Source organism: Lithobates pipiens, unplaced genomic scaffold (genome assembly GCF_037356315.1).
Source record: "Lithobates pipiens isolate NorthernLeopardFrog02 unplaced genomic scaffold, aLitPip1_a1.2 Scaffold_16, whole genome shotgun sequence".
NCBI classification, from domain to species: Eukaryota; Metazoa; Chordata; class Amphibia; order Anura; family Ranidae; genus Lithobates; species Lithobates pipiens.
Window position 1 is genome coordinate 578,822,225 of NW_027507748.1, and position 26,845 is coordinate 578,849,069.

At 42.7% G+C, this 26,845-nt stretch overlaps 1 protein-coding gene across 1 annotated transcript in view; it reads left to right on the top strand.

Moving 5' to 3' along the window:
* The first annotated feature begins 2,913 nt into the window (after window positions 1-2,913).
* ITGA5 (integrin subunit alpha 5) overlaps window positions 2,914-26,845 on the top strand; it is a 139,880-nt gene continuing 115,948 nt past the window's right edge. Inside the window, exon 1 of the mRNA XM_077483782.1 lies at window positions 2,914-3,136. Coding sequence (XP_077339908.1) covers window positions 2,964-3,136 — 173 coding nt within the window. The 5' untranslated portion in view covers window positions 2,914-2,963. The remainder of the gene's footprint in view (window positions 3,137-26,845) is intronic.

Genomic DNA, 26,845 nt, shown 5'->3' on the forward strand with positions numbered 1-26,845 from the left:
GCCGCCTGTCAAACTCTGCAGCAAGAGTTAAAAATACTGTGGCACAAAGCCTTGTGTACTGCCCTGTCAGGCTGCAATGTTGTTAGGTTTTTGGTGGGTGGTTAATCTTCAGCTCAGCTGCCTGCTTTTACTGCCCCCCTGGCTGCCCATGTGAAAGAGCCCACGTTTTTGCTGTTTCATGGGCACGTTCAAATACATATGCATGTGACAAGGATAATATAGAATATATCTGAAATTTGTTCACTTGACAACTCATTATGGTGGGGTCTTCCACTTTCCCTGCTAGATATTCTTTTACATTATGGCTAAGTCAGCTGGAGTAAGGAAATGCTAAGGTGGACAGGAACCAAACCCATGTTTGTAGTGGGGAGATGTCACTCATGGGAGTTCCTAAGCCCCCGTTCACTATATGTAGTGTGCTGCGTATATATGTGAGTTTTCACACTTCGTGTATAGGGCAGTCCATTCCATTACAATAAGGGAAATGCAATACCCTCCAAGGAGTAACAGGGGACTATTATTGGCACCACGGACAAAGTGAGCTCCGATTTTTGTCTGTGGTGCCAATAATAGTCCCCAGCTACTCCTTGGAGGGTATTGCATTTCTCTATAGATATTGGGATGAAGGCACTCCCACCATACTTCACCATGGTTCATTTCAGTAAGCTGCTCTTCAGCTGCCCTGCACAAATGTGGCAAAGAACAAGTATCAGCACAGCAACAAAAGCAACACTACTATAATAAAGTGGGAGTGAACTCCCATGTATGATTTTTACCTATAGGTAAGCCTATAATAAGACTCACCTATAGGTACAGTAAATGCTTGCTAAACGTCAAACGTGCACCGTTTAGGAGACATTTACTTTACATGCAGTCAGTGATGTCACTGGCGCATGCACTCTAAAGGAGTGATGTCATCACTGGCTTGGCCAATCAGATAGCCAAAGCCTGTGAACCCAGAAAAAAGACTGGGTGAACACCCTCTGTCTGGGCAGTGCTGATTGGCCACGTGCTGATCACATTTCTAGCAATACACACCAAACTGAGCATGTGCAGCATGCCCCTAAGGCCCTGTTCTATCAGCAGATGGATTGGGGACAGTAAAAGAAGGGGAGGATCAGAGAAGAGAGAATCAAACAGCCTTTTTACACAATGCAGTGGATTAACCCCTAGGTTCCACAGTGAGTATAACAAGCATGGTTTACTGCATATACAGACTGATTTTACTGTTGCGGGTTTAGTAACACTTTAAACCTAAAACCAAACATATAATATATTGCAGCTTACCAATCATTGGATGTAGTGACTGCATTTTCTTTTCTTCTTTTTTTTTCTCCTCTGTTTTCACTTGGTGATCTGTTCACTGCCAGTAACACACCTCCTGTATTAGGCTTGATTCACACTAATGTGTTTTTGATGCATTTTTTGTACCTCTGCATTTTTGGAAAGGGTCTGGGACTTTTTTTCATGCAAAATGCAGCTTTTGCATGTAATAGAAGTCAATGGACCCGCATCAAAAACACAAGTACCGCGTTTTTACAGCGATTTTGCCACAATTTGCGTTTTTTTTTCACTATATATATCTGGTTGCTAAGCAACCACGGAGTAAAAAAAAACATTTGCTTGCCAAAAATTCGGCGGACTTTACAAATAAAACATGTTTTAAATTTTCCCGCCGGACCGAGAAATACGTTCGTGTGTATGATAGTCCGACGGACAAAAACCAACACTAGGGCAGCTATTGGCTACTGGCTATGAACTTCCTTATTCTAGTCCGGTCATACGTCATCACATTCGAATCCGTCGGACTTTGGTGTCATTGTGTGTGTCCAAGTCCGTTCATTCAGAAAGTCTGCCGGAACTCCGCCGAAAGTCCTTCGGGAAGACTGTCGGATCTAGTCTGTCGAAAAGTCCGGTTGTATGTACGCGGCATTAGATGGACTAACAGATTTAAATACACAAATTCTTTGAAACCAAACTGCAGTTTAGGCTCCATTCACACTTGCACGACTCTAAAGTTGGAGTGCAACTTTGGATGGGTGCAACTTGGATATGACTTTGGCTTTGATCAGCGATAATGGACAACTGTTGCACAACTTTTGAATTGTATAAAATTCAGCTCTGACTTTTCGGCAACATTTGAGGGTTAACATTGAAGTAAATGGCCCTCGAGTTGCATTGAAAGTTGAACCAAAGTAATGCATGAACTACACTGAAGTCACTGCAATTTTAAGTTGCGCATGTATGAATGGTTATCATTGGAAAACATGGGGAGCGACTTGTCATGCAACTTCCATGTCTAAAGTTGCATAAGATTCACAAGTGTGAATGGAGCTTTATAATCAGTTACAACAAACTGTTTTATTCTTTTTTGGGAAAACAGTTTTACATGAATAAATAAAAGCTGGTCATTGTCAATACTCATGTCAGTGCTAAACGATTTGTGAAAAACAGACTTACTGGCTGGATCACCAGATGAAAATAGAAGAAAAGAAAACGAATGCAGCGATCACATCTGATTGGTGATCTGCAGTCTATGGCATGCTTGGTTTGGGGTATAATGGGGGGGGGGGGGGGGGGCAGTGACTGAGCCCCAATCCTCAGAATCTGACCTATCAGAGTGTGTGACGAGGAGCCCCGTACAGATCTGTCCATCCCAGGACTCCACTCTTCCCATACACTGTGCTGTGTACCTTCCTTCCCCTCCAGTCACACCTATCATTCAATTATCGTCCCCAGTAATGACATTAGAGCGGAGCCTATGGGATAAACACCGAGGGCTCTAATGAAATCCACATCCAACACGTAGAGGCGTGTTCATAGAGGGAAGGGGCGGGGGCACCCGCTGCATCTCGGTTGGGCGGGGCTTCTTCATCATTGGAGTAGTTGGTTTTTTTTTTTCGTTTTTTTTTTTTTGGAGCTTCAAAGTAAGTGAGAGAGCGGAGAGTCCCCGGTGTTCTCACATGTTCCTCCCAGCCATGCCGTGCCCGCTCCATAGCCGCTGTGTCCTACTAGCCGCCCTCCTCCCGCTCCTCCATGGATTTAACCTGGCGGTGGATGAGCCCGCTACCTACTCCGGACCCCAGGGCAGCTTGTTCGGCTTCTCCGTGGACTTCTACCTCCCGGACCCACAGAGGTAAGTGCCGTGTATTGGAAGAGGGTGCTCCTTGTCCCCGGGATCGGTGTGTGGATGGGGTAGAGCCCCTCCCGCCCTCATCTGTTCCGTTATATCCGCTCCCCCTTCTTCTCCTTCCACATCTCTCCCTCCGCACCCCAAACCTTAGTGTTTTACTATATTCTCCCCCCCTCCCCATACATTCACACCGGGGAGCTTCCCCCTCATACATTCACACCAGAGAGCAGCATCCCCCCCCCATACATTCACACCGGGGAGCATTCCCCCCCCCCATACATTCACACCGGGGAGCATTCCCCCCCCCCATACATTCACACCGGGGAGCATCCCCCCATACATTCACACCAGAGAGCAGCATCCCCACCATACATTCACACCGGGGAGCATTCCCCCCCCCCCCATACATTCACACCGGGGAGCATCCCCCCATACATTCACACCAGAGAGCAGCATCCCCCCCCATACATTCACACCAGAGAGCAGCATCCCCCCCCATACATTCACACCAGAGAGCAGCATCCCCCCCCATACATTCACACCGGGGAGCATCCCCCCCATACATTCACACCAGAGAGCAGCATCCCCCCCCCCATACATTCACACCGGGGAGCATCCCCCCCATACATTCACACCAGAGAGCAGCATCCCCCCCCCCATACATTCACACCGGGGAGCATCCCCCCCATACATTCACACCAGAGAGCAGCATCCCCCCCCCCATACATTCACACCGGGGAGCATTCCCCCCCCATACATTCACACCAGAGAGCAGCATCCCCCCCCCCATACATTTCACACCGGGAGCATCCCCCCCATACATTCACACCAGAGAGCAGCATCCCCCCCCCATACATTCACACCGGGGAGCATCCCCCCCATACATTCACACCAGAGAGCAGCATCCCCCCCCCATACATTCACACCGGGGAGCATCCCCCCCATACATTCACACCAGAGAGCAGCATCCCCCCCCCATACATTCACACCGGGGAGCATCCCCCCCATACATTCACACCAGAGAGCAGCATCCCCCCCCCCCCATACATTCACACCGGGGAGCATCCCCCCCATACATTCACACCAGAGAGCAGCATCCCCCCCCCCATACATTCACACCGGGGAGCATTCCCCCCCCATACATTCACACCAGAGAGCAGCATCCCCCCCCCCCATACATTCACACCAGAGAGCAGCATCCCCCCCATACATTCACACCGGGGAGCATCCCCCCCATACATTCACACCAGAGAGCAGCATTCCCCCATACATTCACACCAGAGAGCAGCATCCCCCCCATACATTCACACCAGAGAGCAGCATCCCCCCCCATACATTCACACCAGAGAGCAGCATCCCCCCCCCCATACATTCACACCAGAGAGCAGCATCCCCCCCCCATAACATTCACATTCACACCAGAGAGCAGCATCCCCCCCCATACGTTCACACCGGGGAGCATCCCCCCCCCATACGTTCACACCCGGGGAGCATCCCCCCCCATACGTTCACACCGGGGAGCATCCCCCCCATTACATTCACTCTGGTGTATGTCTGCGCGCGTCCCCCCCCAATACATTCACTCTGGTGTATGTCTGCGCGCGTCCCCCCCCATTACATTCACTCTGTGTATGTCTGCGCGCGTCCCCCCCCATTACATTCACTCTGGTGTATGTCTGCGCGCGTCCCCCCCATTACATTCACTCTGGTGTATGTCTGCGCGCGCCCCCCCATTACATTCACTCTGGTGTATGTCTGCGCGCGCCCCCCCCATTACATTCACTCTGGTGTATGTCTGCGCGCGCCCCCCCCCATTACATTCACTCTGGTGTATGTCTGCGCGCGTCCCCCCCAATTACATTCACTCTGGTGTATGTCTGCGCGCGTCCCCCCCATTACATTCACTCTGGTGTATGTCTGCGCGCGTCCCCCCCATTACATTCACTCTGGTGTATGTCTGCGCGCGTCCCCCCCATTACATTCACTCTGGTGTATGTCTGCGCGCGTCCCCCCCATTACATTCACTCTGGTGTATGTCTGCGCGGCTCCCCCCCATTACATTCACTCTGGTGTATGTCTGCGCGCGTCCCCCCCATTACATTCACTCTGGTGTCTGTCTGCGCGCGTCCCCCCCATTACATTCACTCTGGTGTATGTCTGCGCGCGTCCCCCCCATTACATTCACTCTGGTGTATGTCTGCGCGCGTCCCCCCCATTACATTCACTCTGGTGTTGTCCCCCCCTGCGCGCGTCCCCCCCATTACATTCACTCTGGTGTGTATGTCTGCGCGCGTCCCCCCCATTACATTCACTCTGGTGTATGTCTGCGCGCCCCACCTCAATACATTCACTCTGGTGTATGTCTGCGCGCCCCCACCCCCACTTTACAGCTTGGCAGGCATTGCTTTTGTCTGGAGAGGGATCCCATTCACCCATCTGGATGAGATTACCTGCTGATGACCCAACTCTGCCTTCTCTACAACTACAACCTTCATTACCTTGTCTGACTCCACACAGCTCCTCTATTGTTGTTTCATTGTTGTCTCAGCACAGATCTGTTTACCAACAACACCGGGATGGATACTTTTTATTTACACTATTGTTACATTTCTCTTCCTCTAAAGTCCTTCAAGACCTAGGGACAAAAATGTATACGATTGCAGCCTCCAGGTCTGGCCATGCATGGATCTTTTCTCTTTTCTTTTTTTTTTTTTTGATCAGCCAGTGACTAGATTCCTCCAAGAGGTGGATGGGGGAATCCTCCCTGCTGTGCTATTGTATGCTGACAGAGGGGACTCCTCTGCTGTCAGAATACACAAATCAGCCCTGCAACTGATTGGCTGCAGATGCTGATCAAATGAAAGTTTTCCAAAGTGCCGTTGGATAAGAGTCGATCATTATATCAACTTTTTTTTCTCTAACAGAATTGGCTTTAGATGCATAGATCAGCATTCAGCTGGTCCCTGCTGAACTGGCTGAAGTTCGATCCATTGATGGCCAGATTTAGGGTCCCCATACATGTTATACTCACTTTAGATTTACCACAATCATAGAAAAAGGACCTACCTAATCTAACCAATCAATCTGTATCTAGACTGGCCTCTGTACTACATAGTTGTTGGTAGGTCTAAAGAAGATTATACAGTCCGACTGTGTGCGGTTGCTGCATTGGTTTCTTTTTTTTTTTTTTTGGTCTCTTTTCCCCTTTTTTTTTCACCTGGTGATCTAGTTAATGTTACTTTTCAACTTACTTTAACAGACCAAACTGTCCAGCAAAAGTGACAGAGGGATAGGACAAACTATTTAACACGTACATGGGTGCTTACAGTGATCGGCTTTTATGTAAAACGTTTGTCCCAAATGGGGGGAAAAAAACTGTTGCTGTGATAATTGGAATTCTGCCTTAAATTGTTAGACTAGCAGATTTAGATGGATTTGACTAACACTACCCATCCAAGACTGACAATGCTGCCATCAAAAGGTGTCTGTTGTCTCTCCATCTAGTCTGAGAGGAAGAATGTTACTGGCCAGATTATCAGGTGAAAAAAGAGAAAACTAATGCAGCCACTACATCTAAAAACTGGTAAAATTCAATCTATTCCATTTTTTTTTGTTTGCAGGTATACTGCTTTAAATTTTCAGTAAAGTTTTTAAGGGACCATCCCCCTTCTTCTAATGTCTTTTAGCCCTTGTTCACATTGAACGCGGCTTTGAAATTGTGCGACCTTCATCTTAAATTTCACGATTTCAAAGCTGCATTTCAGTGCAACTTTGGGTTTGACTTGAAAGACATTTGTGCAGCTTCATGCAGATATCTATTGAAGTCACACCCCAAAATCGTCAAAAGTAGTGCAGGAACTACTTTTTGTAAATCAGCACAGTGGTGCCTCAAAGTTGGCATCGCACAGATTGGAGCGGTGCCATTGCCGGCAATAGGCTGCCGCTTGTCATGCGATCTGACCTGTCAAATCGTATTACAAATTGCTCCAATGGGAACGAGGGCTCAAAGCACATCTAAACCCAAGAACAAATAGATAGTCCAGCTTACCTTTCCTTGGATGTGGTCGCTGCATTCGTTCCCCAACATTTTTATTTTATTTACTTTTTTTCCCCCTTTCATTTTAACCTGGTAATCCTGCCACTAACCATTCCTGTCATAGGTTGACATCAGTATTGTCACCAAAGGTCAGTGTTGGAACTGTATAACAGATCCCTCTCTTCTCCATGATGTTGGGTGGTGTTATTTGTAGTTGATGGAGATGGCAGGGAATAATGTTAGCTGATCTCAGTCCAGAGACTGAGAGTACAGAAGATTATCAGATTACAAAACTCCTGCCTGGGTGAACAGTTTATTATGCAGTTGTCAATACAGATATATTAAAATGCTTTCAATGGTATATTTAACATACTAGAAAATGGAGCAAATTAGATATTATACATGATTTACATAAATATTTAATAAGATTTGTTGGGATAAGTCATTTGTGTCTCAGTTGACAATGGTCTTTGGGATATCTGGACAGGAAGTAAGGTGTGTGTGCAGGAATTTATGGTTCCCTATAGTACAACTACAGTGTGTGTAAAGGTATTCAAATTTATATAGTTCTGATGGGTTACTTTTTATGTAAAGCTAGAAACGTCTTCGATTTTACTGCTCTGTCCATTTGGGGAAATCCCTCTTGCACAGTTGTTACTGAAATTCGTGACCCTGATAGAAGACATACCATCACCCCTGTTCTGGTGACAGCTGTAAAATGTTGTGTTTCTCAGCATTTTTCTGTCTGATGGGACAGTATAAATCTTCAGAGGGGACCCAAGGAGAAGCTTTAAATACTCCGTAATAAAAAGTCAGCTGTTTTGAAAAATATTTTCTTTGTATTTATATAAAATGTTTACTTTCAATAGAATCCTGAAAGGTTTCTATAGTTATCCATTTTGTTTTCTTTAAAATGAATTTGTAGCTTGTGTTTAGTACTTCTATGATATGTCTGGCATTCTGTACTGTGTGTGTATTTTCCATTTGGATAGGAATAGAGCCAGGGATGACATGTCACCGTCATGCAGTGTAAGGGTTAATTAGCGGTATTGTCCTAGCTTCCTCCCCGTCTGTTTTCAATGTAGACAGATCACTCTCCTCTCCAGCAGGACATGGCGGTGACCAGGCTGGCGTGCTGTGCCCTCAATCAGCTGGAGCTGGGTCCCCCTTTGTGTAAGATCAGGACCTCAGGGCTTGGAGTACATTTCTTTACAGCTCAGAGCTCACATGAGGAAAGTGAGTAATAATGTTTAACAGGACACAGTTTCCTGAAACCGGACACGCCAACAGCTAGGATTGTGTCCAGCCTCCGAATGGCACCCTGAGGAATCCACAGGCAGAACTCTTCACTGGGATATAAAGAATATCCACTCTTTACAGTGTGCCTAGAGTAATGGCAGCCTTTGTTTAATCACATTGTGCTGTGCATTATACATTTTACACATTTAGTATGTTACTTTTTTTATTTTATGGTCGTATAACTGATGTCAATCCACCCAAAACCTTTTAAAGTACTGAAACCTCATTTACAAAAAAAACAACCCTCTTGGCCTATTAATCATCGGTCCGTTAATGATTTCATGCAACAGTGCCGCTAAGCAGTCACCTTTTATTAATTTTACTGGCACAGCCTGGAGCAAATTTCATGTCTGGGAGCATGCACTCTGAATGTATAGGAGTCTCCTGAGGACTACGTGTACCATCATTCCTAGTGCAAGCACACCCATCGTGACATTGGTTCTATCCCTTTGGTCTGCCTGTGCGCATGCAGTGCAGACTGTGGCTGCAGGTATTCCATGAGTGGGCACATAAGGGTGCCTCCAGTGGGGCTCAGTAGGACCCTACAAGTCAAGGACCCACCTTTCTGTGGATACCGGGGTCAGCGATTAAGGCATTGGGTGATAAGTGGAGAGAATAGCAGAAACTTCAGAAGAAGTGGAACACAATGTAAGTCTTACTATCCGCATCTTAAATGAGGATTAATGGTACTTTAAAGTGAACCTACAGTCGATAATGGAAGCTAATTTCTAATATAATGGCATACAAATGTGGAAAAATTTAATTTGGACTTCAGGAACCAGACTGTCCAGTCCGGCAGTATTTATTTGGGGAGCCAACTCCATTGAGAACTAGAATGGCTTCTTGGCTCTTGGGATATTTCCAGTACTGTTTATGATATTAAAATACCTTAAATCCCAACCTTTTGTCTAATTAAGGGACTTGGCACTGGTCACACAGAGGTTGTGCTACTTACATCGTGGCTTGTGTACAACTTTATTTTTTTATTTTTTTAACAGACATCAATACAAGTTGTATTGAAGTCAGACCAAAAGTAGTGCATGATCCTTTTTCTAAGTCTGAGTGACTCAAGTTGATCCGATTAGAACAAATATCGCTAATGGGGACAGACTTGCCATGCGACTTTGAACTCTAAAGTTGCATGACAAGTCAAGGCAGTGTGAACCAGGGCTTATTGTCAAGCTTAATTGAACAAGCTGAAGTTAGAAGCTGATTGGCTACCAAACACGGTAGCACCAGCTTTTGCACGGATCTTGGAGAAATTTGTAAGGAGAATGTCTGGACCGAAGTGAGCAGTCGGCACTACTTCTTAAAGTCTCCTGATCTGCCTTCAAAGATCCTTGTACATGACTGGGCATTGGAAATGGTTGTGTATTTGATTGTGGGTAGATGCATTCTTGATGAAACCCGTTGGCTTAATTTTTCCCTCCTGGTAATTTGGTGGCCATGTCTGCTCAGCCGCTGCTATGACAGGGGGATCTGGATCTGTTTGAATTCTTTATTGATTTTACTTTTTACAATATTCAGAAGGAGAATCGAAAAAACCCTAGGGAGATTTCAACTTTGGTCTGTAAGAGATCTAAGAAGGCCATGGGGAATCCCACCCTTATTCTCCACCCATAACTGCACTTTTGGATGGGCTGACTCTTAACATGTCCTTGAACCTGAAACCACTCTGCTTTATTTTAATACTGAATGCTTGGATGTCAGTGATACAATTATTTATCTTATACGCCTCATCGCTTTGAAGGTTCAAAAAGTCACTGACTTGGACCAAGCATTGAGGTTCATGTATAAACTTGCATTCAGATAACTTATTTCTAAGAGGACACTTCATTTTATCAGCCTCTTGTAACCTGCACATGGAAATGGATCCAATTAACTCATTCCTTGGGTTCTTATACGTGTTTTAATTGTTTGTGAAATAGAGTAAGACCACAAAGTTTCAATTTACACAGCTCAAGGCATATCATATGGTGTGTGTGATCTTTCTATCTTTTATTAGAATTTTTTTATTTTTTTCCTACTACCAGTTATTTTCACTGGAAGTGTAAATGTTTCTTGCTTGCAGTAGTTTGTGCCCAAGAATTTATACTTCCTTTTTTTTTTTTTGTGACCCCCCCAGTGTCATGTTAAGGCTTTCCAGTATGATTGTAGCAAGATCTCTTGGTCTGTCAATGGCTGCCAAATTGCCTAATGCTCGATTCACATTGGATGCGTTATATTTTTTTATTTTATTTTTTTTAAATGTGCCCAATTTGCATAAACTTTCAATGGAGCCGGTTCACACATGTCCATGGTGGCCGCGGTGCAGTTTTGAAAAGGGTTCTGTACATTTTTGGGTCTGGTTTAGGTGTGAATTAGGGCAAAAAATTGCACCTAAATTGGTGAACGGAAACGCTCCAAACTGCAAACAGCAGCCAGACATGGTGTGAACCCAGCCTGACTGCTTGTTACCTCTAGACCAGAGAACCCGAGGAGGTACCTAAACTGTATCAAACTAATTTCTGCAGTGCAGCAGGAGGCAACCGTGGTCATGAGCAATAATGATGGTCATCAAGGTACCAGCCATTGATGAGTTGGACAATCTGGCTATTTTCTGCCAGGATTGCTGAAGATCTCATATGAGGTATCAATGGTTAATACCATCTGTCAGAATCAGGCAAAATAGTAATTGTATGATTTGGAAAATTTTGTCTAATCAGTATTGCTTTCCCCTGATACAGCCACATCCCTTTTCACAGCCTCAGTGTAAATTATTTCCCCAGCTATCATGGTAGCCTGTAGTTACGTTGACAAAATTTTTTGTATTTTGCAGCTTAACCAGCTTTAGATAAGGTGGTTGTATAAGAGTTTCCTAACTTTTTTTTTACTTGGTGATCCTGCCAATAACATCTCCTGCCCTAGGGTGACAGTGCTCGCTTAATATACTTCATCTATGGAGGAGCAACATTGTCACCCTAGTACAGAAAGTGTTAGAACTACAGCTCACCTCTATCTTTTTATATTTTATCATGTGGGTTGTTCTGTAGTCCACAGAATTGAACTTACACACGGTCGGACTTTTTGACAACAAACATGCAAATTAGCTGTTTTGGAGCAACATCAGACTGTGTGTACGCTCCATCAGACAAACTTTTTCTGTTTTCATCGGACTTTTGTTGGCTGTGCGAACGGACAAACTTTCTGGCAACAAAAGTCTGATGGAGCAAAGTCCGACCGTGTATACGCAAAAGCATCGGACTTTTGTACAAGGTACAAACACGCATGCTCAGAACCAATGCAAAAGATCAGACTACAATACAGAAGTTGACCAAAGGTGGCGCTGGAGTCATTGAACGTCCTCTTTTGCAGTGGTGTCCGTATGTTGTGACGTCACTACGTTCGTGTTTGTTGTCAAAAAGTCCGACCGTGTGTATGCAATACAAACTTGTGGACCACGCCCTTTGTACAAAAGTCCACGGAAAAGTTTGTACAAAGTCCGACCGTGTGTATGAGGCTTTAGAAGGGCTGATAACACTGTTTTAGTTTCAGTGCAAGGAAGTTCCAAGGAAGTTGGGTCACTGGAGATGGGGTGTACTGGAGAGAATGGGGACATGTGCAAGTTTTGGAGAGAGGACCATTTGTCATCTTAGTACCATTGTCCTATAATTAATCATCCTTCCACCTGAGAATATTTGCCATTCTTCCTGCTCCAGTTCTTTTCTTGTACACACTTCATTTCAATGGAAGGTCTGTACTCATGGAGGTCTCCAGTCATCCTATAGAGTTTGATTCTCCCATAGGGAATGGATTGGGCCCCCAACAATAAGAATAAGAACCTGACAGACGGTTTCACTGCAAAAACTGTAGCACTGTCCGGGGCCACAGTATAAATATCTTTGGAACTAAAGAAGGTAGGCCTTTCGCAGGCTGCACACAGGGGGATTCATTAAATAACTTCAACAAAATGTGTCTCCATGTTCCCCTATATAGTGTAATTTGGCAACATCAGACTCTGCCCTATGTCATCCTGGTAACATTTCAGGGCTAAGCAGACTAGAATGAGTCATTATTTTTAAGTAAAGTGACTCAGAGTACCTTTTTAATGGTAGAGTGACTCAATGTATACGTCTAAAAAGGAAAAAGGGGTAATGACTTTTCTTGCACTTTTATCTTTATACTTCTCTAATCTGTTGCAGTCTTTCATGTTGGCTTTTGACTTTGTTACAATTTATGGCCTCACTGTGCATTGCAGTGTTTGAGCACCTGTTGGAGATCTACCTCACTATGCAGGATCAAGATGTTAAGATTGGCAGCTGTGCCATTTGCATTGCTTTAAGACCAAGCAGAGCATATGCTATTTACCCAACCATTTAAACCCCCTTACCTGAGCCTTTCTAAGGCTTGATTCACACCTATGCATTTTTAGTCCTTTTTGCATTTTGTAGATTTGCACTACAGAATGTTTTCCATTGGAAACTATGGTAAATAGACTGTAGTGCAAATCTGCAAAATGCAAAAAGCACTAAAAATGCATAGGTGTGAATCAAGCCTAAGGCAGTTTATTACCTCCGCCGCCTTGTAGTTTGCATTTCTTTTGCTATAAATGGCTATATGCAGTTCTGTGATCGAATTCCCCATATTGTCAGTTTGCAAATGATTCCCAACTGTTTGGATATATGTAATGAAAAGATTTTCAAGATCTTGATTTTAATTTTGATATGCATATATTTTATCAGTACATTGTGTAAAAAGTCTTGCAGCTTCCATAGCCTGTAATCTATGGTGCCGCCTTATCTCGGTCATTTTTAAAAAAAATGTTTTGCCCCAAGCTGGTGTCATAAGGTTATCTATTAACCGTACACAGCACTACACTAAGGTCCTGAAAACACTGTGTAACTTTTGTACTCTTTGTAAAGGTTCTTTTAGCTACATATGCCTTCCTACTTGTAAAACCCCTTTTCGAGAATGACCATGAAGCAGAAAAATTAAGTAGTAAAATATTGAATGTAAAGAAAATATCAGCCAAGACAAAAATGGCTATAAACCATACCGAATTTTAGGCTACTTGGCACTTTTTTGTTTTAAAATAGAATCTGATACAACCCTCCCCTTCACTTTTTTTTTTTTTTTTTTTGTTATAAATAAAGGGGGGGGGGGGGGGGGAACAATACTGAGAGAAAATTAAAAGGCTGCCAGTGCTGACCTCCTGAATATGCCACTTGTCTGGTTGTCTTTGGTTTCAATATTTGAGTCATTTGGAAGGATAATGTTAGAACATCTGATTCCATATGCAGTTGATGACTCGTAAGATGCGAAAAATACTAATTCAACAAGACAGCCGGCAACTCGCTATGTATTCTTAAAAAGTCAGCAATGACCTCTCATTCTTCCTCGGTAAAAGTTTTGAGTATAGTGGACTCCCTGATGTTTTATTGCTGTCTGGACCCTGTAGGAATGACTTTTACTGTCTTCTGTCCTGGTGACCACACAGGAGATTAGAGGAATCTTCTAAACATTGACCAAAATTAAAACTAGCAGAGGTTTACTTTTAACCCTACTCCACTGGCTGTAGAAAGTGCTGGCATGGACTTTCAGTAAAGAGCTGGAGCTCGTTTTATGCACAGTCACTTTTTAATTAAAAACAGCATCTACATTTCTCTTGATGGAGCAGAAAACTCCCACATATTCAAAATGCTGTTTTATGCAAGTGACTTGAAAAAAGAAATCTGCTGTTGTGACTGAGCTCCATTGTACTTCATTTGGAATCGGTCATGGAAACATTCATCATCCTTAAAGGGTTAGTTCACCAAAAACTTGATACTTTGGTTTTCGGGAGACACTGAGGAGTTGAAGCACTTTGGGAGTTTCTCTGGAGATATTGTTGACATCTCTGCACATCTGATGTAGTCAACTTATGGTGATGCCACTCTTCCTGTTGGCTTTTTAATTTGTTCTATTATGTTAATTGCAACATGTGGTGCTGAAGCATGAAAGGTGTGTGTGTGTGTGTGTGTGTACAAGAAACTCAAGGGGACAGGAATGGGAAGGAGATCTCGCTGAGTAACCAAGACATAAGAAACCAGAAGCTAACCCAGCTCGCCAGACTTCACTGATGACTAAAATCGCATTTGAAAATGGAATGAATGCTTGTCTGTGGTGGTCTGTCAGTGGTAAAATCGGCATGGTGTCATCCCAATAGCTGCTTCCTTTATGGCAAACAAGGTTTGCAATGTTTCAACCAGCAAGTGAGCAACGCCATAAGGGCAAGTGCTCACTTTTGCGATCATGTTGCTGATGGGGTTGACATGACTCTTAAGGTTGTTTTGTAACACTGATTTTAATTTGTAATGAACAAGGGAGTGGGGAGCGCTGTCTGTCAATGGACTCAGCAGTGGGACTCGGGAGCGAGCCCACACGGGTGCCCCCCAGGGAAAGTGGCTTTCTATGGGGGAGCACCTGATGAAGAGGGCACCCCAGAAGAAGATACAGGCTGCTCTAGGCATGTTTGCTTTTATTATAAATCTTTCCTTCTCTTCCCCCCCCCCCCTTTATTTATTTTTTGCGAGGGATTACAACCACTTTTAACCTTCACTTTCTGTCCCATAGCCAAAGTATGAGGTAATCCCTGCTAATTAAGGGACTTGGGGACCAGAAGTAGTGTCCCCATTGGAAGATTTCTCCTTGATTACTTTTATGGAGACAACCCAAAAAATGTGGGGTTTTCTTTTACTTTCCATGCTAATGATAAACGGGACAAATTTTGAGAGGGTGAATCTCCCTAGCAATAAAAACTGACAGATGTTCTAATCCCTCTCCACTCCAAAACTAAAGAAGTAGTTTTGCCCTTTAGTTAAGCTTTCAGGAGCCTGTACAGATATGAAATAATGGTATGCAAAATGCTATGTACAATTTTGATAGATTACCGGACATTCTTGCAAAACGTGAATACAGATTATAGTAAATGTTATATTCCTGTCCTATAGGTAATAATTTTACTAAAGGGGTCATGTCTGTTTTGATGCATGCTGTTCTTTAATCCTAGGATTCCTTGGCTGCTTTGCAGTTTTTAAGGCTCTCTGTAGAGGGGATGAGTAATGACGCACACGGGGGGGCTGCTCTGATCCTCCAGGTCGTTTGTCTTGTGGGCTGTGTTCTTTCTTGTAGCAGACATCCTGAAGACCAGCACCTTTTTTCCCAGTAGGCACTGTGCATGGTCTGACTGGCTGGCAGCAGTTTTGACAGGGGCTGTAAAATTTTGCAGATATGACTCTGGTTGTGATACCAAGTCTTTAGGAATTTAGGCTTTTATCAGCACAGCATGATTGATCTCCTTATAGAGACTGGAAACTTCAGATAAACAAAGCAATGCCTAGAATCCCCAGGGGAGCATTGTATTATTACCACCAATTATCAGTTTACAAAGTTTCAATTAGATTTAGGTCAGCTTTTACAGTGCAGAAGGGACTAATCGTGAAAACTAGCAATGCAAAGAGAAATTCTGTCCTGTAATCTAGCATATGCTGTGTGATGCAACTGTTCTGAGAATCATCAATGTAGTAGTGTCGGGGCTAAAGAACCACCCAAAGTCTTGCAAAATCTGCCACCGAGATTGTGATGAGTGATCTTTGTCTCTTTTTTATTTTTTTATTTTTATTTTTATTTTATTTTTTGCACAAAAAAAATAAAAAAAAAATAAAAAAGGTATTGCTCAGAGTAGTTTTTGTGTATTCTAGGGGGCTAACCCCACAAAATGTACAAGTGGAAAAGGCATAATGTTTTTGAGTACAATCCAGCTTGGTCAGTAGCCCATTGTTGGTAAGTATTGTGCCATGATCACCAATATAAAGCTTCTCTACTGGAACCATAATATTGCACTTCTCAGACTCTAGTCTGCCAAGTAAGGTAAGCACATGATGAAATTCATATCTGTGTAATCTTATTTTGCTGAAACCTATATTCAGTGAGTCTTTGCAATGACTTTAGTTTTATTAAATACTATTTTCATTTTTTTTATTTGCCTAAACCATTGTCCTTCATGGCAGGGTCATCAGATCTTCTTTTAGGACCTACACTATATTTCCAAAAGTATTGGTACTGCCTTTACACGTACATGAACGTCAATGACATCCCAGTCTTGGCCCATAGGGTTCAATATTGAGTCACCCACCCTTTGCATCTATAACCACTTCAACTCTTCTGGGAAGGCTGTTCACAAGGTTTGTGTATCTATGGGAATGTTTGACTATTCTTTCAGAAGCGCATTTGTGAGGGCAGGCACTGATGAGACTACAAGCCAGGCCTTCTCGTCCAACATCTGTGTCAGACCTCACAAATGCGCTTCTGGAAGAATTGTCAAACATTCTCAGACACACTCCTAAACCTTGTGGACAGGCTTCCCAGAAGAGTTAAAGCTGTTATAGCTGCAAAGGGTGGGCCAACTCAATATTGAACCCTACAGACTAAACCCTCGTACACACGATCGTATTGTTGGCCAACAAAGAGTCAGACTTTTGTCTGTAGGGCTTGTGCCAGGAACCTGTCTTGCATACAAACTGTGCACAATTGTCGGCCAACAACTGCGAATGTAGTGCTGTACTACGTGGAATTTCAGTTCTTGAGCGCCACTCTTTGGGCACCTTCTGCTAATGTTGTGTTTGAGACTTTTGTGACGGACTTATAACAACAGTCCATTGTCTGCTGCAAATTTACTAGCCTTCGATCCAACATTTGTTAGCGGAAAGTTGGACAAAAATTGTATGATGGAGTGTACTAATGATTGGATTTTAGGCCAACAGTCTGTCATCACACAACTCCCTGCCAAAAATCTGATGGTATGTACGAGGCTTAAGACTGAGATGCTGTTTGCTATTCCCCCCCCCCCCCCCGATCCAGGACTCCTCAAGGACTGTGTAATGATGAGGACTTCACTAATGACCGTGTAGAAGTGAAGTTCCCTCACAGCTCTCCCTGGGCCTATTCCTGTGATAAGCTCACCCCCCCCCCCCCCCCCCCTGGGTTGCCCTCCTGCTGCTGTATAGCACTCCATTCTCCTCTTCACCCGGCCGACAACTCTCCCCAGTGGCATGTTGCCTCAACTTATATAGGAGGCCCGACCCCTGCCAATACCAGATGCCTCAGAACTAGAGCACAGGTGGCCACTGCTACACTATCCACTCCCTGCCCCCAGATAAAAACAGACAGGCCTGGCTCAAGGTATAGGCCTGCCTAAATGTACATGTGCTGACAGTCTTCCTAGTAAAAATCCTATACTAGCACCTACCTATTGGTAGTGGGTGCTACATATATAAAATTATATCATTTTTTTTATTTTATTTTTTTCTTGAATCTAATCACCACTAGTCTGTACAATATGTCATGTAGATGCATGTACAGAATATTCTTCATCTTTGATTGAAAGGGGAAGTCATTATTCCTTTATTTGAGTGTCTAGTTTGGGGCAGCTTGTAATACTAGGACACTGTAGCATTTTCCTGTGGGAATTTATTTTTAAGTTCCTTAAATATTTCTGAAAGAAAAATGTCAGAATAAGCTGCAAACCATTTCTTCCCAAAGCAATTCTAATTCCTCTTCTTAAAAGTCAGTAATTATTCCCTAAATTATATAGAGTTTTGCCAAAAGAAAATGTGTTTACTCCCCACAGTTAAAGAATTAACCCCTAATGTAACTCTTAGGATAATGCCAGGGGAAAATGGAGACTTTGGCTGAAAAAGATGTCCACCAGAAGGCAAATAAAAGTAAAGTGCCTATGTTAATGAACACGGGGGGGGTTGGGTGGGGGAGAGACTAGCCAAGAGAATTTAACATTACATATGGTAATAATTATAGAGCACTTTGGCATATGTGAAAAGGGTACTCCTAAGGTGAACCTGTGTTTCACATGCTGGTGGCTCCAGAATTGTGTATGTGTGTTTATATTTCTCTTTTTTTTTTTTTTTTTTTTTTTTTTTTTTTTTATATAGATATATAGATATATAGATATATAGATATATAGATATATATTTTCTCCTTTTACTTTGCTCTGCTGCAGAAAAGGAGGTACTTTTTTTGGGGAATGGGTATATTGTGACTTGCTCCTCCTTCTGGTCATTGGGCAGCCATGTTGCATTGGAGTGGGCAGGAGCCCTCAACACCATGTAAGATCCCAGCTGTGACTGAGTCTACATAGGGATTCCTCTCCACGATAATTTATAGGCTGCTGATCTTTAACTTGGGAAGACTTGGTCAGGTCATAAGGAATTCTAGCAACAGTGGCTTATACCTTGATCTTAGATTTTCCCACAGATGTTTACGGAAACCAGCATTCCGGGAGGACACTGTAGTTTTGAAGTCTTGGTCAAAGTGTCATCCAAAATACTACCAAAACAGTAGATCAAAGAACTGATGCAATGATTATACATCATTCCTTTAGTGACTCCAATATAATGACATAAGTGGCTGTATCAGAGTTCAGACTGTTTTGGTCAGTGGTTCTCAACCTGGGGGGGTCGAATGATTTGCCAGGGGTCACCAAATCTTGGGCTGTTCTTGAAGCCCGCACCGCTCTCCCAGCCTTTTCGCAGCTGCCCATTCAGTTCACGGCATGGCTGGGGGGAAGAGACTAGAGGTCAGCTGATTGGTGTGAAATGGGAGGTACTGGAGGAGACCCTATCTCCTGATTTTGGCATAGGTGTCACTGCTGAGAGGCATCACAAAGTCGGAGACACAGTGAGTAATACTGCCCGTGATTATAGTTGTCATTAAGTCTGCACTACATTTCTTGGATGAGCAGATGACCTTGATCAAGAGCACCTAAGTTGGCTGATCAGAACTCCCCCCAGCACTACCACTAATCCCATTCCCCCCACTCCCCCACCAAGAAATAAGAGAAGGAATAAAAATAAAGCATACATGGAAGGGAAAGGAAAAGAGGGGGAGGAACAAAGAAAAAAATAGAACAAGAAAAACGGCTAGAGAGATGGATGTGGGAAAAAAAAACAGAAACTACGATAGAGATAAAAGGCAAAAAAAAAGAACAAAGAGTGGTACACCCTAAAATGTACCGTAAGGGGTTTTAATACTAAACAAGTGGAAGGGACTCGGGGAGCGCTAAGTGTCCGTGGCTTAGGGGTGCAAATTACTTGTCTGGCCTTGGGTGCTGACAACCCACGCTACGAAAATTATTTTTCTGTTAGGAGTCCCCACAACTTGGGAAATGTTATCAAGGGGTTACATCACTAGAAAGGTTGAGAACCACTGGTTTAGGTAGACAGATTGTACCATCTATGGCTGTCTTTAGTTTTAGTACTATGTATGGTTTTCAGGCTCACAAACCATAAGAAAATTGCAAAAACAATCCTCCCAGTAGTGAAACTAATTTTATTACTGAAACATGAATTATGGCTTTTCTATCTATTTTCTCTTTTTGAAAAGGTGTGTATTTTTTTTGGTTTATTTTTTTTGTTATTGATTTCCAAGTTTATGTAGAAGTAAAGTCTCTTGGCCTTGAGATGTTTTTCGTATCAATGGTTAACCAATTCAATACAGGGCACTTTCGCCCCCTTCCTTCCCAGCCCAATTTTCAGCTTTCATCGCTCTCGCGCTTTTAGTGACAATTGCGCGGTCGTGCTACACTGTACCCAAATTAAATTTTTATCATTTTGTTCGCACAAATAGAGCTTTATTTTGGTGGTATTTATTCACGACTCCGTTTTTTATTTTTTGCGATATAAGCGCAAAAAAATCGTAAATTTGGAAAAAAAAAACAATATTTTTCTTTTTTCTATTTTAAAAGAAATCCAATAAAATCTAATTTTGTCATAAATTTAAGCCAAAATGTGTTCTGCTACATGTTTTTGGTAAAAAAAATTCCGTTAAGTGTGTAATAATTGGTTTGTGTGATCACGGACATATGTACGCAAATGATCATGTACATATGTGTGCAGATAATCATTGAGACATGTGATTTTAGTGGGACATATGTGGGGGACATGTTTTTATTATTAGGGACATGTGTTTTTATTATTTGGGGACATATGTGGGGACTGTGTTTATACTGTGTGGTGTGATGTGTGGTTACACTATGCTGGTGATCAGTGAGTAAAAAGCTGTAAAAAAACAGCTCATACTCACTGATCATCAGCCGGCTGCAACGATCTGCTCTCCTCTCCTCAGCGATGACTTCTGTGTGAGGAGAGGAGGAGCCGATTGCCTAGCAACCGGCTGTTTGTTTACATCACATGACGGCCGTGATTGGACACGGCCGTCATGTGATCAGGAGGGCCAATCACAGAGCCCTCCTGCCGATCTGAGATGTGCCGTGTCTGGGTGACACGAGCACATCGCGATCGCGCCGCTGCGCGGGCACGCGCGCGCGATCCCGCTCCTTCTGAAGGACGTTCCTGAACGTCCTATCAGAAGTAGACGGCTCCCACCCGGCTGTATATATGCACTGGCCGGGTGGGAAGTGGTTAAAGAATCTATACAAAGAATGCTGGGCACTGTAGTTGCACAACACCCGAAGAGTCGTTGGATGCCAGTATATGTTTAAAGCTACAACCTGAAATTTGAACTTTAATATTCTAATGAACTGGTACAAAGTGTGAACAAACATGTTTAGAATCAAGCTTAGTATTGTTCAGTACTTTATAGAGTATTAGACTTAGAATAAACTGGCAGGGTTAGCAATGTTTTTCAGATTATTAGAAGAATTGTTTTGCATGTGATCTGTCATATGTAATCGGTTTTACAGAAGATATCGGCTAAGAAGTTGCATTGCCCGCGGTTCTTGTAATTTCCTCTCCCTCACAGACTTTTTTTTTTTTCAGGTGTAATTTTGTAGGTTTCTAAATTTCGGCTTTTATTTATTTTATTTTGTCGGCATAACCTTGTTCTGGAACTGAAGCGCACACTCTAAAGCAGGCATTCAAGATCCCACACGTGGTCATCCGAAACCACTTTGTGTTCTGCAGTTATAAAGCAGACATCTTGAGGGGGGGGGGGGGGGTGTGAGATGAGAACCGGCAGGGTTATGTATCTTTTAAAATTGAACTCCAGCTAGTTGGGGTATTTAAAGTTGCCATTTTTCTTTCTTCCCCCAGCTGTTGCGTTACCTTTTTAAAATTGTGCTGTATCCTTCAGAATCTAATAAGGACATCCATACTGTGCCAACAATTGGATCAGTTTACTGGTCTTTGTTGCAACAGGTATTTTCTGGTCAATTGTAGCCTGATTCTTCTTCCCTTCTGCCCCCCCCCCACACACACACTTTTTTCTATTAACACATGGGAATTTTGGCCTTTTGCAGGACTGGAACCACTTTGATTAACCAGGTCATTAGTCACACATTTCTGTCCATGAAATGCATAACGTGTTTAGCCGAGGCCAGGTTACAAGTCCTGTCTGGGAGTAAGCCGTGGGAACTTTCTATGATTGCTTTGTCAGTTGGTGGGGGACTTTAATCAACATAGTTGACATCAACATGATGTGGCCCTTATGCCACTAATGAACCTTATTTTGAACCATGGCATGGATAGTCTAGACTAATGTTGTCTGCCAAACAAGAATTTAATATTTTTCTTTTTTATAAGACGCAGTATCTCCAGCTGAAATTATTAATTAGTGGAGTGGTTTATTCAGGGAATTGGGTTACATTACAATTGGCTATAATCTTAGTATGTGAGGATAACTTGCCAGCTGCTTTGTGATGTTTTGCCATCTTCTGACTCTATGTGAAGGTACCCATAACATTAGAGGATCTTAACTTTTGGATTTTGTGCATAAGCCTGGGCAATAGACCCAGGGGAGTAAAGTCTGTTTCTGGTTTACTGGCTGTCGGCTATTGTTCAAGCCAGAGTTGCTGTCTGGATAACAATTGCTTGTTATACAGTCATGGTCGAAATTGTTGGCACCCCAGAATTTTTTCCAGAAAATTAAGTATTTCTCACAGAAAAGTATTACAGTAACACGTTTTGCTATACACACGTTTATTCCCTTTTGTGTGTATTGGAACAAAACAAAGGAGAGAAAAAAAAAACAAATTGGATATAATGTCACACACAACTCCAAAAATAGGCTGATAAAATTTCTTGCCACCCTTAACAATATTTGGTTACACACACCCTTTGGAAAAAATAACTGAAATCAGTCACTCCCTATAACCATCAATAAGCTTCTTACACCTCTCACACTGAATTTTGGACCACTCTTCCTTTGCAAACTGCTCCAGGTCTCTCTTATTGGAAAGGCACCTTTTGCCAACGGCAATTTTTAAGATCTCTCCACAGATGTTCAATGGGATTTAGATCTGGACTCATTGCTGGCAACTTTAGAACTCTCCAGCGCTTTGTTGCCATTGACGTGTGTTTGGGGTCATGTCCTGTCCTGCTGGAAGACCCAAGATTTGGATGTAAACCCAGCTTTCTGACACTGGGGGTCTACAGTGAAACCCAAAATCCTTTGGTAATCCTCAGATTTTATGATGCCTTGCACACATTCAAGGCACCCAGTGCCAGGGGCAGCAAAACAACCCCAAAACATCATTGAACCTCCACCATATTTCACTGTAGGTACTGTGTTCTTTTCTTTGTAGGCCTCATTCCATTTTCAGTAAACAGTAGAATGATGTGCTTTACCAAAAAGCTCCATCTTGGTCTCATCCCAGAAGGATTTTGTCTTAAGTACATTTTGGCAAACTGTAGTCTTGCTTTTTTATGTCTGTGTCAGCAGTGGGGTCCTCCTGTGTCTCCTGCCGTATCGCTTCATTTAAATGTCGACGGATAGTTCGTGCTGACACTGATGCTCCCTGAGCCTGCAGAACAGCTTGAATTTCTTTGGAACTTGTTTGAGGCTGCTTATCCACCATCCGGACTATCCTGCGTTTGCAACCTTTCAGCAATTTTTCTCTTCCGTCCATGCTCAGAGATTATCTACAGTGCCATGGGTTGCAAAAAAAGGCAAATCTAGATCTCTGGTGGTGAGATTGTGGAAAAATATCAACAATTGTGGTTCTCAAGTCCTCAGACAGTTCTCTTCTCCTATTTCTGTTGTCCAAGCTTAGTGTGGCACACAGACGCACACAATGCAAAGACTAAGCTAACTTCTCTCTTTTTTTTATTTTTTTTTTTATTTTTTATTTTTTTTATATTGCCCACACCTGTTACTTGCCCCAGTTGAGTTTAAAGGAGCATCACATGCTTGAAACAATCTTATTTATCCACACTTTTGAAAGGGTGCCAAGAATTTTGACTAGCCCATTTTTAGAATTTTGTGTGACATTATGTTCAAGTTGCGTTTTTTTTTTTTATTTTTTTTTTATTTTTTTTACAATTCACACACGGAGTAAATGTGTATAGCAAAACGTGTTGCTGCAATACTTTTCTGTGAGAAATACTTGATTTTCTGGAAAAAATTCTGGGGTGCCAGCCATGACTGTATGTTGACCTTTTTATTCTTTTTTTTCTTTCTCCCTTTTTGTGATTGAGTTGTATCTGTATTTCTTCAGCCTTTTTAAGAATTGTTTTTTGTTTTTTTCATTTTAAAGTGTATGTACCCACTGCTGTGATCTAATAAATTGGAGTGTCTATAGCATGGGAAAGGTGTGTGTGTTTAAAAGCTTCCTTACTGCTAAAGCAAAATGTCCATTGAGTCAGCCTTAAGGATTTATTCAAAACCTTTTTTGCTGTAACTAATCAAACCCAGAAAGTGTTGGCATTCTGCAAGAACTTCCACACGTAAGAAAATACACACCCTCTCCTAACGTGCTCGTTACTGCTCACAGCAATATTTCTTCTTTGCAAAGAAGCAGCCATTCCTACTCTTGCAGTCTTTTTCAGCTCTGTCCACAGACCTCTATAAATGCCACTAGGCCCAGTATGCTTATCAACAAATTTATGGAATATAAATGGCTCCCATAAACTGCAGAATGGATAAAGCTGATGTGTTATCAATTGGTAGAAATACATTGGTTTGCCAGTGTTGGTCTGATTTAGTTATTTATGATCAAGGAACATTATATGTTGGCATTTGCATAGCCCTGGCTGAGCTGCCTTGGGGCAAATCTGGTAAGCTATGAGGAATTTTTGTGTGTCCTCCCTTTGCATTACATGTGTGATCAGATATGTTTAGGCCGGGGTTCTTTGATTTCAATATTTGGTAGCAGAAAGGACTACCTTGGTCTTTATAGCATGGTGCATAATAGTTACATTGAATACCTAGAGTTCCTTTTTTAAAAAGATGTCTGAGGGTCTTCTTTAAAATGACTCTGACTTTGTTTATGTTGACCCAGATTATTTGCATGTGCTGCAAGTACTTGGCTATGATGAACAAGTTATGACCGTTTGCCACCGTATCACTGAACTGATATGCCATTTCATCTCACTGGCTGCCTTCCGCCACCCCATAGACTTCTATGCTCTCTGCAGTGGAATGTAGGATAGCATACTAGCTCATTATGAATTGCTTACCTGAGATCAAAATCCCTGCAGCTACCCCCGTACACCACTCCAGCGGCTGACATCGCTCCCGGAGTTACTTTCGGGTATTGTGGGCTCTAGCACGTTCATTGACCAGAGCTGTGATGACATCACTCCTGTGCATGGGCGCGGGAGCCGGTGGGAATGGCACACTCGCTGAAAGAACGGCACATACGTGCCATTGCTTCAGTGCGCATGTGCCGATGACGTCTGCACATGCAAATACAGGGGATATCTCCTAAACCGTTTAGGAGATATCCAGGGCAGCTACATGTAAGCCTTATTATAGGCTTACCTGTAGCAAAAAAGTGTCGTAAGGGTTTACAACTACTTTAAGGTTATAGCACCTTTGCACAGCTGCTGCAGTGGTTGTTTGTTTTTTTTGTTTTGTTTTTTCACATATTTTTTATTCATTATAATTTAGTACCTTTTAGCGAGAGTTTTGAATAGCTTTATATCTTAAGAGGATTCCAACATTTTGTTAAAAGTTTTGGGGAATGCCGTGGATCTATTTTTTTTTTTTTTTTTTTTTTTTTTTAGCACATTTTATGTAAACTGCAGTGTGCATATGGCATCTTTTTGATATGCGCAGTCTTCTGAAAATAATTAGCACTTTTAAAGTTTTCAGGAAGTGGGAAGGCACATCTAATGTGGGCATAGCTTGATTGCATCAGGGACCTGTGTATGTATCCTCGGTAGAAGTACTGTATGTTCTGTATATATAATATACATTTGGAATAATTCTTGGAATATGTTTGTCTCTGGAACTTTAACATGTGCTTCTTGTATATCTGGGCCTGGCTAACACTTCTGGTGGTAATCTGTGCCAAAGACTCATCACTTGTAACAAAATGTGTTCTGGAAATGTATCCACTGCATGAACTAGCAATATGTATTCCATCTGCTGTTCTTCTGGAATTCTCTATCAGCTGATAAATCAAGTGACATTTTGTTTGTTTTATATTCTATATTCTTTGCAATTTGCAGTGTTTAGGTGCACACTAACCCACTTCCACTTCTGACTACACTAAATTGAACAAAGTCTATGGCTAACCACACACATAGATTTCTCTAATTCAGCTCAATGGGTGAGAAAAAAATTGGATTCTGTTTAGCATGGATGAAGTTACTGGATGAGATGGGATGCAGTCACTGTCGGACAATAATTTTTACCCTGCTCAATCAACTTTTAAACTGGGTGAGCTGGATGATGCATACTAACTTCAGGCCACTGATAAAGCCTTATTGCTCTTTACCCAAGTTTTTCCAAACCTATTGATACTTTATGGTGTGTGTGTGGTGGCCTTAACATTTTGGGCTTACTGGTTACCTCCGCTTGGCTTGTTCTTCCAGTCTTCCCCCAGTCACTTACATGAGCTGTGGTGCCCCTCCAAGCCGAGAGCACAACCGGACGCCTTGAATCCTCCCTCAGTTACTGTGCCTCTGACAGCCGGTTCCGATACTCTGGAACAGACCTCAACATCTTAAGTACCCCCTCCCCAGACTCCTCAGTGGTGACTGGCAGACCCACTGATTGGCTCCGAGGAAGCTGATGCCCAAAACGTCCAACTAGGCCTGGTTCTGTCATGTGCAACTTGCTGTACACATGACCAGGCAGAACTCTAACACAGCCCAGCCAAACTGATGTCAAAGTTAACCTACGTAATTAACCCTCAGAACCCCATTACCATTCTGAGGTAAACTAAATTTTACACATGAATGACACTTTGTCCAAAATGAGATAGATATAGATCCCTACGTTGTAAAATTTTGTGTAGCATGGTAGCCAACCGGCTTCTAACTTATCCACTCACCAGCCATTTTATTTTTTAATAGGTACACCTATTCAATTGCTTATTAACACAAACTGCTAATCTGCCAGCCACATAATACATTTAGGCATCTAGATGTGGTGCGGACTAC